This window comes from Talpa occidentalis, unplaced genomic scaffold, assembly GCF_014898055.3.
Source record: "Talpa occidentalis isolate TD23 unplaced genomic scaffold, MPIMG_talOcc4v2.1 talOcc4.12, whole genome shotgun sequence".
NCBI lineage: Eukaryota > Metazoa > Chordata > Mammalia > Eulipotyphla > Talpidae > Talpa > Talpa occidentalis.
In genome coordinates this window covers 10,436,320-10,452,931 of record NW_023601212.1, presented here as the reverse complement: position 1 = coordinate 10,452,931, position 16,612 = coordinate 10,436,320, and the positions used below count along the sequence as shown (strand labels likewise).

Below are 16,612 nucleotides of genomic sequence, written 5' to 3'. Positions count from 1 at the left end.
CCTAAAGCTAATGTCCCGACCTCTTGAAAATCTTACCTTTTTAAAGTACAGTTTTCTCAAAGTGGAAATAATACTAGCAACCTTCCAGGGCTGTTAAAATAATGAAATAAAGTAATCCTATAAAACTCTAAACATTTGCCTAAGATAATCAATGTGTAGTTGCTGCTGGTGATAATAATGTTAGTGGGAATAAGAATACATTATTAATTAATTACATAATTAAAAGGTAGGGCTCTGTAGAGCAGTGATAGTGCAGTCTTCTTTATATCTGAAACTTACCATTGATTAGCACTTACCTGTCTAACTAACCTTTATCAGTAGGGAAAAAAAATCCTTGCAAAATTAATGTTGAGAGCAAATAAACTCCCCATATTTTTTCTTGGTCATACAATTTACATTTCTAAGTGTTGGAAGCATCTTTCATGGGTGGGTGAGTAGGATTGGTCTTAAAGCAGAAGGTCTGGGCAGACCAGAGAAACTCGGGGTCTGCAGTAGTAATAATCCTTCCCAGTTTAGAGAGGTTCAACCCGTTACTCTACTCAAATGAATTCATGTGCTTTTCATTTCATTATAAATTTTTATTGTAAAAGCATATGATGCAACAGGAGTACCCTATTGTCTACATAGAAGAAATGTGAAAGTTGTTTGGGTGCTAAAATGGTGGCAAGGCAGTAATGCTTACTATCTTCTTCATCAGATTCCATACTAACTACCAAAACTGCAAATTTGAGGAGAATGAACTTTTAAGATCCATGACTAATTGCTGTTAGCACCAGTAAAGATCTGCAGGGAAAGTACGTAGGGCCCAAAAGAGAACACCTTGATCCACTTTAGAGATACAAGAAGTTAGCCTTAGCTGATCTGATTTCTCAAATGATTAGTTTCTGGTTCCATTACCTTTGATTGGTATCTCACCGTGCTTAGGTTTTCATTCTAATGTGTGTTTACTTCTGGATTCTATGTCATATCCAATGATGCAATCTGATAAATGATCATTGGATTGTGTCTTCCTTATTAATATATCACCTTTGTGTGTATTCAATTATGGATTTCCTATGGAACCAAAAACCACAAGTCAATGAAATTTGGGCAGAGATTCTGTAAGACACCACTCACTTACATGTTGAGAAAGAAAACAGGAAGGAATGAAAATACTTGATGGTGAGGAATGCAGGGTTAATTAAGAAAGCCTGGGCACTGGAAGTTACAGACCTGGGATGGAGAAGTACAAAAGAGGGAAATTTGCAAAGATTATATATTTACTGGTCAGTATTCGTGGTGAGATGAAATGTACTGGAGGACGTCAAATGGAAAGGGGACACATGAGGAAGAGAGGGCTTCAGGAGGTGAGGATGGGTAGTCGAGTGAGCTGAAAATAGAGACTGAGCTGCCTGCCTCCTCAGGGATGCGGGCAGGATGGGTAGAGTCATGAGTGACAGAGCCAGTTTGACAGAGGATGCAAATGGAGTTTTGGCAAAGGTGAACTTGTGGGAGTGGATAATCCTCCCGAGGTTATGAAGACAAATTAAAACTTGAAAGTAGGGCAGGACAGATTTAATGGAATCAAGATAAACATGTACCAGTACAGAAAGAAAAACAACTTTAGCTCTTCATCAGTCTCCTAAATCCTGTAAAACTGTAACCGGAAGACCCGAGTTCAGGCCACCTTCACCACCGAATGCCAATAAAGCAGAGACAGGAATTGAATCTTTTAGGTGTGCTTTAATCAGCCAGCCAGCAATCTGGAAGATGGGGTTTAACACCCTGAAGAAACTGCCTTAACATTTCATTTCCAGCTGCCTTTTTATAGTGAGTTGAACAAAGAGAGTTCAGCAGTAAGCAGGCCTTCACTACTGCCAGGAGATTGCGATGTCCAGCCCCCCGGAGCTCCTTATTGCCCGCCTGGCAAACTGGCCTCAGGCTTGTCCCAGTGAACTGAGGCTGGTCTTCAGATAGCACTGTTCCCCGGACTCCTCCAGACATGCCCTTGGGCTAGAAAATTAACTCAGAGCAGACAGGCCATAAGCAGTATATGTGCACAGATTTCCTACTATACCAGCCTGGTGACTCCCCCGATCTCCGCCCCCTCCCTAGCCTCTATCAAAACTAGCAATGCTTTCAAAAAAGCATTTATAAGGTCATAGTTTTCAGGGCCATTGTTTTGAAAATGCTAATCAGCTCCTTTTGCTGTCTGGAAGGTTCTACCAGACAGACATCTGGGGATGTCTGTGGATGGGGCTTTATTTTCCCTAAATCCATCAAGTTCACAAAGCTGACAGTCTATTGCAAGCTTTGGCCAGCCAGCTCTTGATAGACCAGGTGCAGTCTTAAATCTGAAATCCCAACCTGTGGTGCTATAGAGGTGACATTCCCAAGACAAAAGAGGTTCTTTTTTTTCTGTTTTCCAGGGACCTCCCTAGGATTTGTGTAGTTGTGTAAGTTTATAGGACGCTTTGGCAGAGAGGGGCTCAATATCTTGCCTGAAGGCTGAGACCAAAAGGAATTCATGTAGTAATGGAGACGTGATCACTTGCAAATGACAAAAACAGCAAAACATCACAAGTTGAGAAGTAAATGTTAGGAAAATTGATTTGCAGTCCTTGGATTAGGAAATTTAAGCTTGGACCTTTTTCATGGGAACATGAGAGTATTCTGGGTGGATAAGATCCAGAAATAATAATGCATTTTCTCTTTTAAAATTAGCAGACAAAAATACACAATTCACCTCTGGAAAATCAACCAGTTGGCAGTGCATTTGGCCCCAGACCTGCAGACATGAGGGAGGGAGGTGGCATGTCTCAGTGGGATGCCTCACTGCTGGAGAATGAATTTTTCCAAGGTAAGTCTATACATTAAATGGTCTTTGGAACTCCTAGCACTAAAATAATAATAATAATTATAACTTGTATTAAAATGCTCAAGACATATTAAACTCTGTGCTTGATTCTTGAAGTCTTCTTGTTTACCTTATCTGAAGAGGATGTGGTTACACACTGTTAACAGAAATATTAAAGAATCTTGTATTTAAAGATAATCTAAGCAAATATTCTCAGACCAAAGGCTGATGAATTTATGGAATTGTAATAACGCTTAATGTTTAATCTCATATAAAAAGGAAATACATCTTTAGGTAACAGATCTATAAAGTTGACTCTTTTTAATAGACTTTTATTGTTACTGATTAAGACCGCAATGTACTATGATGAAATCAAATTGTTAAACACTTAACTTTGTAGAACAGATAACAATAAAGACTGAATCAAATTCCAAGAGGACTACATGGATCTTATCATTTAAGCACAGCTCACCTTTATGGTGGTTATTCTATGGCAAAATAAGCCTAGTCATTTGAAAGATGAACAGGAATTCATTCGCCAGTTTCACTTTGGGAACTTAATTCAATTTGCATAGGCAGTGACCTTGGCCCTGTGATATAGGACTGGCGGGCTGGGCAATGAGAGACAGCCAGCTGACACTCAGCCCAGGTGAAAACTTGGTCAGAGAAAAGACACCCAGAAAAATCTCTGCTCCAAAACAAAGCTTTTGCTAGAGGCCTTTTGCTAGCTGCTGCTCATGAAATGAAGAAAATGACTTGGCCTCTCCAAAAGGAGACAGAGGAGCAGAACAAGAAGTTTTTTGCCCTCCTGAGCAGTGAGTAAACAGCATTGTTAATTTGGAGTTTGAAATGACTTTGAAATATTTAAGATCATGCAGTGGGCTCCTTGAGAATGGTTACCTCTGATAGGAGGATTCCAAGTGAGTTTATCTCTTTTTTCTTTTTGTATTTTCCATCACAACCACACATCAACTACTTTTGAAATCAGAAGATTTTATTTAAGGGAAAGAAAACTAGGGGCAACTTGAAAGGGAGAATAGAAATCAAAGAGAATTTTATTATAATTTGCTTTAAAGAGAGCTCTTTACTCATTACATAGTTTTCTCTGTCTTACCTTATAGTTGGGCATTGCTTGATTATTTTATTTGTAGAATAAAGGGAATATTTGGTCTACAAATAAATATTTGTAGACATATTAAACTCTGCGCTTGATTCTTGAAGTCTTCTTGTCTACCTTATTTGAAGAGGATGCAGTTACACGCTGTTAACACAAATATTAAAGAATCTTGTATTTAAAGATAAATCTAAGCAAATATTCTCAGACCAAAGCCTGATGAATTTATGGAATTATAATAATGCTTAATATTTAATCTCTTATAAAAAGGAAATACATCTTTAGGAAACAGATCTATATAAAGTTGACTTTTTAATAAACTTTTATTGTTACTGATTAAAAAAAAAAAAAAGACCGCAATGTACTATGATGAAATCAAATTGTTAAACAATTAACTTTGTAGAACAGATAACAATAAAGACTGAATCAGATTCCAAAAGGACTACATGGATCTTATTATTTAAGCCTAGCATAAATATTTGTAGAATAAAGGAAATAAATTATTTCAGAAGCTGGGGATTAAGTTTTATTTTTAATTAAATCATCAGTAGGATGTTTCTCTGAAGAATTCCTTAGTTCCACATCCTTAATGCTCCAGATTAGTTTTTCTGCTAGTTATTGAAACTTAACAGCACGAACTTAAAAATTAAATTAAATATGGTAGGGGAATCAAGAACAGACGTCAATATCCCCTTCAGCACCTGCTGTAACAAAATTCACTCGGATGCTGATATGCTTCACTTTTCCTGTCATTGAAGAGTCAAAATCAAATTTTTAATGATAAATAATTTTAAATAACCAAGAATGTTATTTTATGTAATTTACATGGAAAGGTTTCTATAAATCAAAAACTTCATCAATTTAAATGATCCCATACCTTAATTCTCATCTCATCTTTGACTTTCATTAATAAACATTTCTTTTAAAATACATAATTTACTTGTACATAATTTATTATAACATGAATACATAATTTATTATAACATGAATATGGTGAAATATATCTATTATAAGGCAGGTTTTAGGGAATCTTCAAACCTTAAAAGATTTTGGTTCTATTTAAATTCTCACAGGTTTTCATTGAGGAAATGATATCAAATATTATTAAATGACCACAGTTCAAAGAAATTCCAACCAACTGAAAACATCCTGTGATATGTCTGTGATTACACATTCCATAGTCCTAGAAAGCATGGACCTGGGTCTTGACATAACCCTTGGTCCTTCTCTGGTAAGGAAGTCACAGGCCCCTAACTTGGACAGTAGTGTCTGCTCTTGTTCCAGAGGGAAAAGTAAACACTGATTAACAACAGCAACATCACATCCTTATAACATGATAAGCTCCACAGTGAAATCTTTATAGTTCATTAAAGCAAAAATAAAAGGTGAATTTGGATGGCAATGAGGTTGCCATGGACTCATTGCCAAGGTTGCCATGGACTCAAAAATGAAAGGTGAATTTGGATGGCAATCAGTTGCCAAAACTACCTAGGCTTACGTCCTAGCTGTGTGCTCTTGACCTCAGTAACTTATTCAGTCTCTTCATGCCTCTGTTTTGTCATTGATTAAATAAGAATAGTAATGCTACCAACCTTATAAGGTTCTGTGAAGATTTAATGAGTTAATATCTTAAGAGCTTAAAACTGTGTCTGACAAATAGAAAGTGTTATATTATGGGAGTGCTAGTGGGTCATTTCTCCAGGAAAAATAATCTGCCACTGGCAAATCATTTAATGACATTATATAGAACTTTAAATTTTAAGCATTGCTCAAATCTGTCTGAATAAATCATCAGTTTATATATTAGGTGCCAGATTTTTGTGTCATGCTGTTTTCGTAAGGGTACAACTGAGAAATTACATGTTACATATAGACTCTCTTTTCTAGAACAATCCCCTGTAGAAAATGCAGTTGGAATTGTTTAGCAACCTATTGACTCAAAAGATTCACTAAAAAACAAACAAACAAACCCATCATTGTTAGAAAAAAATGTAGCTGGAAGGTTAATTTTGAAAAAGTATGACTTGCAATAGTGTGAAAAATAAACTTCCTCAATGGCCTTGTGAAAGTCAGATTATCTTAAAAACATAATCAGGGCCTCCCTGGTGGTGCAGTGGTTGAGCACTGGGTTGCGAGGCTGCCCACAGCCTCTGCAGCACCGGTTCGATCCCCGGCTGCTCCCCGGCCACCGGAGGAGGGTCCCACATGGCACACAGACCTCTCCTGCCACCCGCTGCTCCCCTCAGCAGAGTACTTCGGTCCTTCTGCCTGCTCTGCTCCCCGCTCTGGCTCTGGTGAATTCTCTCACCCTCCCGCGCTTCTGACTGTACCCAGTGCTTGTATAAATAAATTAATTAATTAATTAAATAAAATAAATCTTTAAAAAAAACCATAATCAAAACTAATGTCATCACTTTTATCATAATATGTAAATGTAAAATTATAAAGAGGAACCTTCAACAATTCTAAATTGTATTAGACAGTAAAATCTTATACAGAAAATGTGACTTGTATTCTCTTTTTAGTTCTAGATGACTTGGATAACAAACTGGCTCAGGAACAATCATCCAGCTCCGTGATTACTGGGACACCTCTCCACTATGGATCAAGAACACAGTTCAGTCACTTTTATTCCATTGGGAACAGACATGGTCATATCACAGGAAGGCATAAAAATCGCTATAATGAAACTTCAAAAATGTCCATCTATGACATCCTAAGACCAGGAACCCCTAGGGAGGGTTTTAAAACCTTTTCTCCTAGAACAAAGACAATTTATGATATGTACAGGGCACGGGAGCCCAGAGTCCTAAAAGAAGATTATATGCAAAAGAATACTTTTGGTAGTACTTCTCTCTGTCTTGACAGCAGGCAACGGTCAGCCTTACCAGCTACAGGACATTTCACAGCAAGAAGCTTACATTTTTCTGGCACAACTCAGAACAAGAATGGATTTATAGCACCAAGCCACCAGCAGAGCCCAAAGAGAACTCCTTTATCATCCATCATATGGAATAGATCAGATTCTTATAGAGAAAGGTGGAATGAAGAAGATTTCCCAACGACTCCCTCACCAATGGAAATTGACCCTGCTGACCAGTTTTCGTATCCCAGGTATTCTCAGGAGAATGCTAAATATGGTTTTTACCGGTCACAGAGTGCTTATCAGAGTGTTAATTTAAATGCTCCCATGGATAATGCAATGCATTCTGACCCATTTGAGAACTCTGAGAATATGCCATTCTACCATCAAGGCAACCCATTTGCTATGTCTTTCTTTAGCAATACTTTTGGACAAAATAGGGAACAGGGGTCTGGACAAAATCAAAAGGAACAATATTCTTCCAGGTCAAACTTTCAGCAAATCAGGAAACTATTCACTTCTGACGAAGACTCTGAAATGACTTCCATTGAAGCAAATAGCGCACCTGCTGGTCACGGCTATAGTGGTCCTTCTCAACACTGGGGATCTTTTTCTCATAGTTATGGAACAAGTATCTCCAGAGACCAAGAGCAAAATCCTTGGCAGTTCAATTCTCAGACATCCACACTGGAGAACATGGAGGTGTCACAAGATCATGGGAACCAGCCAAGCCCTCATTTTGGTGCACCAAACGCTGGCTCCTTGGTTAGTTCAAGCTATCACATCAAATCTGGTGGGTTAGAATGTCAGCAGAACAGTGCTCTGATAGAAGACCAGATAAACAAAGAACCTTACTCATTTGGAAATGCTCCATCGCTAGCATCTTCCTCCAAAAGTTCCCTCCCCCGGATTTCTGATGACAACAGGAATTCTCAGAGTCCCCATTTTCAGAATCCCACAGTCACTGTGCAGAAAATGATTCCCGATCAGCCTGTCTCTCTTCCAGTAAGAGGCTATACAGAGGTCACGGTCACCAACAGCAGCCCAGTTGATTGTCCATCTCTTACTGAAAGCCAACCCCATATCTCAGTCACAGAAGTGAGTAATGACAAAGAGTTGAATGAATCTATTTTGGAAAAAGAAATACAACTAAACAAGATGGACCAGAGAAACCTGGCAAGTGAAATACTCCAACCTGTTTCACAGACAGTCAGCTCCAACCCCTCACCTGATTCTCAAAATCCTCTCCCCCAGCACTCAGCCAACAACAACAGATTTAGTTTTAATGCATCTACCACCATAAATTCAGAAGGGTCACCCAGAGTCAATTCCAGGAGAGATAAACCCCCATTGTATACACCACACAATGATAAAGCCAGTAAACTTAAGAAAGATTCAAGTGGTACTGGGAATAGAAAATTTGGTCCAGCAACGTCCCTTCTTCTCATTCGGGAAAGCAGAAGATCATCCTTCCCCAGCCCAAATCAAGGTTATCACCAGGAAATAACAGTAAATAAGGAAGAGATTTCAAGTCCTATTCAAAATAACTCTGAACCTACTGATCATCAAAACATAGAGCATCCAGAGAGACATTCTATTTTAGATACTAAGGAAGGTCAATGTATCACAACTCCTACCACCTGTAGCAAGTCAGTGACCAGCCACAGTATCTCATGTGATTCCTTAACTCTGTCAAGGTCACGACCAGATTCCTTACCAGTGAATAATTCTTTCCTCAGTACTCTGGCTATTCCTCCTACGACAGTATTCTCCAGGAGAAGTCTCTCGGTCCCAGATCCATCTCTGAGAGAAAGAGGAGGAGACAGTGATAGCAGGAACCTAAGTAGTCAGTTCGTCCGAAGCTCCTCAGAAAACCAAAAGAGTAATGATAGTGGCGTGTCTGTACGGAGTGAAGTGGCAGATGTTGTTAAATACCAGTCACATCTTTCTCTTGGGGATGGAAAAGGAAGGGTAAGACAGCGTATATCCTATATCGAAAAGTTAAGCAAAACAGAAAGTGACAGCAGCAGTCAGATTAAGTGGAATCAAAGCAATGCCAAGGGGCCTAGTTTTCACACATCTTATTGTACACTACCAAGGAAATCAGCCAGTTTTCTCATCAATAGCAGGAAGTCGGAAAGTGAGGTAATAACTTCTTCATTTAGGAATGAGCCACTTTCATTCCAAATCAGAGATAATGTCGAAGATCCGAGAGAGAAGTACACACCAGACAAATTCAGCCCCGGTTCTTCTGAGTCAGAAAAAAGTTCCAAAGTCACTTCAGACCTAATTCCAGTGGTCCCTGGAGCTCCAGAGAGGGCGGCAGATATGAAAACCACTGGATCTGCTTCTGTTAGGAAAAGACCACTTCCGTTCCTCATTCAGAGGGCTGTGTCCTGTCCCTCGGGGACATATGCCTCGGCTGGGAGAGGTGAGAGAGAATGCTTGGGTTCAGACGCATACACTTCTGCCATAACACCAAGGCCTTGGGAGAGAACCACTAAACCCCCGGACAGTGTCTCATCTGTCAGGGGTCATTCTTTACCCAAAAGAGGCCACCAGAAGGAATACTTTAACGAGTGTGTGGACAAGGGTGGTCAAATCACTGCCTGCAGTAAAGGTAGCATTCCCCTTTCCAAGGAAGATCCTTTACCTTTTGCTTCAGACTTGTCAGGAAAAGAAAGTGGGGAAGCATTACATAAAATGAAGACTACTAGTATGTTTTCCGTTTCTGGTGATGAAGACAATGTAAAATGTTTTGAGATGGTTTCAATATATTATACCCTACCAAGAAACCAAGGCAAAAAGATCTCTAACTTGCTTCAAAAGTATTCAGTGGATTCACTTACAGAATCATCGAAAGTGGGGAGGGAAACATTTCCTGATGCTTTAGAAAAAGACAAACCAAACTGTTCTACACCAGAGCAGGCAAGAATGCCTTCATCTGAGGATCTAAACGTGCCTGTCAACATGGCTCAGAATGGCCATCTCCCCCCAGCCACTGACAATAGGGCGGCTCCCCAGTCACCAGGCATTGACTCTGTAGAACCTACGTTACTGGGATTGGCTTCCGTTGGAGCAGATGCTTCTCTTCACAAAGGCGAATCTAAAACCAGAGAGATTTCCCCACGTAACTTAGCTAAAACTCTAGGTGAGTCACAAAGCAGGAAATCAAGAGGGGAAAAAATGCAGAGTGAAACCCTGTATACGTCATCAGTGCTCTGGAGAAGAAGGGGAATAGGAGAGAAAACTGAAAATCACCAGCAGTCAATTAAATCAGGTGACAGTGGTCCTCATCCTCCAGCCCTTTCCAGAGAAGATATCGAAAATTCCCAGATCCAAAGAAGGACTGCGGCGTGGGCACGTAGTGGGATCGCTGGAAGTGGGGAGTGTCCTCAGGAGGATGTCGTGGGCATAGCTGTAGATGACAGAGCCAGGGGATTGCAGGGTGGGGAAGTCAGAGGGGAAACTGGAACAGATTTCCAAAAAATGACTGCTAAAGCACTTTGCGACACAGAAAGCCAAATCTTCGCTCTCACTCCAGCCTTGCAGAAGCTACAGCTCGATGAGGCTCATTCAGGTGAACCAGCTTTAGAGAATTCACAGTCTGAACCCAGAGAACTACCTCAAAGAAGTCAGGAGGTGAATATGACAGAGAACAGGCAGGCTGAAGATGATCCACAGATGCTGGCGTGGGGTCAACTTTTACCTCCTGGAGGAAATAATAAAAATAAAGCTGACTTGGATGACTTGGAAAAAGGGAAAAACAGACCTTCCGTTAAACACAGGCTGGCTGCCATGTCCAAAGCCAGCAGAAAATTTTCAGCTAAAGATTTAAGCCCCAGAAGACACGTAGCTACTATCTTTCCCCAAAGTGGGAACAGTTCTGGCTTCGGCGCTTTATCTCTTGGCACATCGCAGTGCAACCTGCTGTCCCCTGAGTCTCCTCCAAAGTCCACAGAAGGCACACATGAAAGCAGGCTGAGCAACGGCAGCATGGATTTGGAGAACTCTGCAAACTCTGCCCAGGTCCATGTAATATTCAGCAGAAATGCTGCATCACACTTCAGCAATCCAAAGTCCAACAGCATTTCACAACGTCATCAGAATGAGGTTGAAAATATCTCTGAATCCGCACCAAGGTATGAGAATTCTAAAGATGTAATGGCAACTCAGATTTGGGAAACACAGTCAGAAGCCATGACCCAACAACCCACATGCACCAGCCTCAGGGAAGCAGACTTTGCTGACCATCGGAGGAGGCTGGACCCTCCTTTTCCACTGGAGCATGCACAGAAATCTACACACTTCCCACCACCCGCCAGTTGTCCACAACTGGGTGTCAGTGCCGGGTCTCTGGAGTGGGAATCTGAGCCACACTCCTATCGTTCAAAGAGTTTAAAAAACATCCATTTGCATGGTGATCTGCGACGCCAAAGTCAGCCTCCCAGAAGCAGGGAGCGCCATTTTTCTGAAAATACTTCCATCGACCACGCCCTGAGTCGACTGACCCTTGGGAATGAATTATCTATCAACAGTGGCTATAATCGAAGATTCAAATCTTTTTCTGAATTTCCCTCCTGTGATGAAAATGAGGGATGGGCTTTGTACAGCAGCAGGACTAAATCAGACTCCAGACCCGTATCCTCTATATCCAGACCTATTGATTATGGAATTTTTGGAAAAGAACAGCAGTTGGCTTTCTTGGAGAATGTAAAGAGGTCACTCACAGAAGGAAGATTATGGAAACCAAGTTTTCTTAAGAACCCTGGCTTTCTGAAAGATTCTGTCATTAATCCTCCTAACCCAAAAGAGTCATTAAGCTCCAATTCTCCTGACAATAAGATGCCAGAAGAGGGCTTGTCTCCAAGCACACCACTTAATATCTATGAAGATGCAGTAGACTCAGACTGTGACACAGATACCACCACAGATGATGAATACTATCTGGATGAAAATGACAAAGAGTCAGAACTGTGAGACCTTTTTTTTTTTTATTAAAACATATACCCTTTCCACCAAAAGCCTGCAATGGAAGCCAGGTCAAAAGTGTGTGTCCCCAGGACGACAGTGAAAAAGAGCTGGTCCAGGCAGTGCCTGGACACTCTCTCTTTCCCTCTCCACACTCCTCTCTGTATGTGCTCTTCTGCAGTCTAGAACAGAAATTCCTGTTTTCAAGGGTTCTCTGCAGTTTTCTCCCAGGGTTCAGGTCTTAGCTTTCCTTCTTTCTCCCTAATTAACCTCTAACTCAGCTTTGGCTTTCTCCCTTGCTTTCCTCCTCATGCTTTTACACCTTGACGTGATTTACAACCATGACATCTCAGGCACATACAACATATTAGTTACCCAGCACAACCACAAAAACCCTTGCCTCTTCTGGTCCACACCTCCTACTTGAAGTAAAATGTAAGGATGATGACCATGGAGTAAATATTATCATCCATTTTGACTCTATCATTTAGGAGGTTTTGAGTTTGGACTTTTTTTTTCTTTCAAACAAACATAAGGGGATTCTCAGCACATCCTTTCCCATTCACAGTGGAGCCACAAGAGCACAGCTTTCCATTTGGTGAGGTCTTAGGAGAGAAGCAGAATCCACAGGAAGAGAAAGAACATTAGCACTCCTAGAATGCCTTTGGCATCCCCTGCAGGGATTGGTTGACTGTTAAAGCTCAGTTTTAACCCAGTCAAGGACTCTGACCAGGCAACCTGGTGGTGTAGAAAGTGATTTAGTGAAAGAAATTCTGCTTAGGAAGGGAACAAAGGGGTGGCAATAAGTAGGCATCCCTTTCATGAGGATGACTTCTACTGACGCTGCCTCAATAGCTGCTTTTCCCATGTGGATAGAACACATTTTTCCTATGTGGATAGGACATATTCCACGTGGACATTTTAGTCCCAGGGATCAGTGGTTGCTTGGGACAAGTCCCTAAAATGCTACCAAGTCAGATCCCATATCCTGGAATGCACTTGTGTGCAAGACCATTGACCAAGCCCTTAGGAGTTGCAAGGCAGAGCACCTCAGAGCTTATCACGGGGATTATTTCAATAATTTATCTACACCGAGTAACTTCTCACACCCATGGATAATTTGACTTTGTAACTCTTTCGTCACCATGCAGAATTTAGGGGATTTCTCTCCTAATCAGACTAAAGAATAGTAGATGGTGGTGAAGACTGCGGACAGCATGCCCACCTGATTTAGTTCTGTGAAGGTAGCATGAGTGGATTGCACTTGGTTTATATTTACTTCCTGACCTAAGTTTACTTTCCATTTTTCTTGCTTAGTCTGTTTCATCCATACAAGTTAAAGACACTGATAGGCATTGGTGAAGTGTATAGAGATCAGGAATGATTGAACTACATCATTGTTACCCTCCTGATCTCTGCCTTGCCTAGAAGCAAAATGCCAGGATTAGCTTACATGGCACAGATGAAGATGTGGTAACAAAAAAGCTATTCCGTTAATCTGTAAATTTTTTTAAACTTCAATCTTGAGTTCAAAGAGATCAACAATATAATTTTAAGTCAACTGTGCTGAACTTTCCAATTTGAATTTGTATGGTAAAGAATCAACATTCTTGTTTTTGTTATGTTTCTTAATTTTACCTTTCCATTTTTTCTATTTATCCGATTATTTAAGTTTTCATAAACTATGACCTGTGTTTTCTATGTAAAATGAAGATATTCAGGGTTAATATTTTAATATAAAGATTCTTGGGTTTTTTTTTTCAAGATCAGCCTGCAAATTCTGTAAATATTCTGAATAGGTATACTAACACAGGTGAAATGAAGTTAGCTTATTTTCAGAGAGTTTAAGCTACATCAATAGTTAGGTAAGTTAATGTGAGGATAAATAATTATTTTAGGGCCCTGGTTCTCTGCCCTGGAACCCACTATCTCAATTCAAAGGTATTTGACAGCCAGTATGCACTTACATTGTCTTTAATGCTTGTTTGTTGGTTTGACTCAAGAATCAAGAAAACAAATTTCATGAACATAGCACCTTCTATAGTTTTATACTTTTATAAAACACTTCGTTAAAGAAGTATGGCAAATGTCTATGTATTTTAACATAACAATGGCTGCTCTTTTAATATTCACCTTTGGTACAGCTATAATAATTTATATTAGTCATTTTTATTCTCATAACTGGTTTCCTAAAAGAGAAATCACTATTAAAACAATATCCACATAAATGGAATAAATCATGAGGGAATCAGTACTAAGCACCTTGTAAATTATTGTTTAGACAATAGACTTCTATAGGTACGTTAGCCTGTAAAGTCCATTTAAAATAGGACTTGATGAGATTAACTTTTTAAAAGATTTCCCTCTAAATAATTTACCTCCCTTGCATTGTAAATATATTGATGTTAATAAAACCCCAACTCCTACTCACAAGGTTTTGGCTGCTAATAAGCTAATAAAAACTAGTTTGTGTAGGAGACAAATGTGCGCCTGTAGTGGGTGCAGAAAGAAAGCTGACTTAGAGTCTGCTGAGGATCGGGAATCAAATTGGGAAATTCAGCCCCCGAAAAATAATATCCTCTGTTAAACAAAAGAGGGTTAAAGAGACCTTATTGCTAAGAGTTTATTGTTTAATAGTAATAGTGTTTTAGAGTATCCCATTTAAATGCAATATAAATATGTAAATATTTTACTTTGAAAGCAAGTGTATGAATGTATTAATATTACCACTTCAGTGGCTCTTTGTGACTGTGTTTCTAAAACAAATAAGCCTTAAGCACTTTTGTTAAAATTGTCAAATAATCCTTGTATGTAGTTCTCCAGATATGAAACATGTTACAAGTTGTAAATTTAAAACAATGCTTGTGTTGAAATAAATAATTTAAATAGATGCACTGTTTGACTGGCTTTTCATACCTTCCAGGATCATTTTCAAAAGTAAAGGTTTCAGGGGAAATACAAAAAGGGGGGAGGAAGGGACAAAAAAGCTTCAATTTCTTTTCTGTGGCTGTTGCACAAGGCCAGCATTTGTGAGTGGTTTTAAAAACCAGTGACTTTGGTTCTTTCCTTTGTACCCAAAAGCAACCAGCGAAGAAATGGAGATCAGAGTGCTTGGTTGCATAAGAGAGCAATTGAGACGCCTGGCATTTTCCTCTGAGGTTCTCACAATTATAGAGGAAGAAGGAAATACTTGGAGTTGGGTGAGCCACTGCCTACTAGCACTGACAAAAGAGAAGCAGGTCTAGCTAGTTGAAATGTAAGACATACAACATTAATTCCTACTAAACAAATGAATAGAGTTGTGCTAATCTTTTATCTGTTCTAGAAAAGCCATCCAAAGCCATTTTTTCTACTAAGGACAAGAGAGTGACATTATCTTGAATACAGTGTTTTATTTTACTCTCCTTTATTAAAACACATTGCATCAGCTAGGATTTTTAATTGTAGAAAATATAATCATCTCTAGCTGGTGCAAGTGAAAAGCACGTACTTCCTACCACACACATTGTAAGGCTGAGGAAATTGATATTAAGCTAAAATTCCAGGACCAATTCTTAAAATCAAGTCACCAAATTGGACTGCCACAGGAGCTGCTGTTACTTATGACCAGGTAGTTGCAGAATCAGGAGGTGGACTGAGCCAATATATTGCATCACCATATTCATTTGCAACAAAATCACTCCAATAGAAATAAAAGCACCCCTATATAAAGACTTACACATAAGAAATCTTATTACCACAATGCTTGTTATGGTAAAAACTGGAGACAAAATGAAACCTCAGATATAGTCTCTCAACACATTACTATACATATGTATTATATAATATACACTATTTATAATTATCATTAACTAAATATATTATCCAACAGCCTCATAGGTAGTTGCCTCTTTGTTTTTCTTCTCTACTAAACTACAGGAGCTTTTAAGTCAACACAGAATGTCGAAAATATGTTAGACACTGAATCAGTGTTTGCTGAATGAATGAAATTTTATTTCTAATTAAGAATTTGGTCAAGGCATCAGTTGATCTGAAGACATATGCTTTTTAAGAGATGGATTAAGATTAAAAAAAAAAAACAGGCTGGTAGAGATTCAGCTAAATGAGTGGGCAGATAGAATTATTGGCTTTCTTGATATGTTCTCCAAAAAACTGGGTGTGACCACAGTGTTACATATTTTAGTGGGCCATATTTTAGTGTCATCCAGTACCAGCTAACCCTCAGATTATTTCTCTGGAAATTGTTTATAGAGTTTGACTTTGAAAAAAATGTGAACAAATTGTGTTCCAATTTTTTGAGCGGTAGAGAGGAGGGAAGGTTCCTATTTAAAGCATGTAGGCGCCCCCACAAAATAAAATTTAGCAATGAAAGTAATACCAAGTACAGAGGCACTTTAGCTCTATAATTTACCAGTTCCTGAAAATCTTTGCAAAGTACAAACACTGTCTACAGCCTCGACTTGGCATCACTGAAGCAGAACAAGAGAACTGATGAAAATACAGAGAAGGTTTAGCCCCAGTGAGAGCCAGGACAGGCTCAGAGGGTGCCCCGGGGCCGGGTTCTGCTCAGGGCTGAGTTGGGCCCAGAGGGTGCTGATCCTGTGTCCATTCCGGGGGGTAGGGGAGGGGAGGCTTGGCCCAAACTCTCAGTGGATGCTCAGTAAACACTTGAAAGCAGCTGCGTGGAAGGGGAAGGAGAAGTGGAGGGAAACCCTGGCCAGTGAGTCCAAAAGGGAAACAAAACAGACGACAGCGAGCTCTGCGGGCGCCGTGTCAACAGAGGGCTGCGAGCCCTGGCACCGGAGGGCACAGCGGCGCCACGAGTGAC

General features: G+C 39.8%; 1 protein-coding gene across 3 annotated transcripts in view; it reads left to right on the top strand.

The window, feature by feature from the left end:
- EXPH5 (exophilin 5) overlaps nt 1–13,340 on the top strand; it is a 65,310-nt gene extending 51,970 nt beyond the window's left edge. For all 3 annotated transcript variants that reach the window (XM_037505224.2, XM_054693082.1, XM_037505223.2), the window contains 2 exons: nt 2,704–2,839; nt 6,476–13,340. In XM_037505224.2, the coding sequence (XP_037361121.1) occupies nt 2,704–2,839; nt 6,476–11,793 (5,454 nt within the window). In that variant the 3' untranslated portion in view covers nt 11,794–13,340. The remainder of the gene's footprint in view (nt 1–2,703; nt 2,840–6,475) is intronic.
- Nucleotides 13,341–16,612: the final 3,272 nt, after the last annotated feature.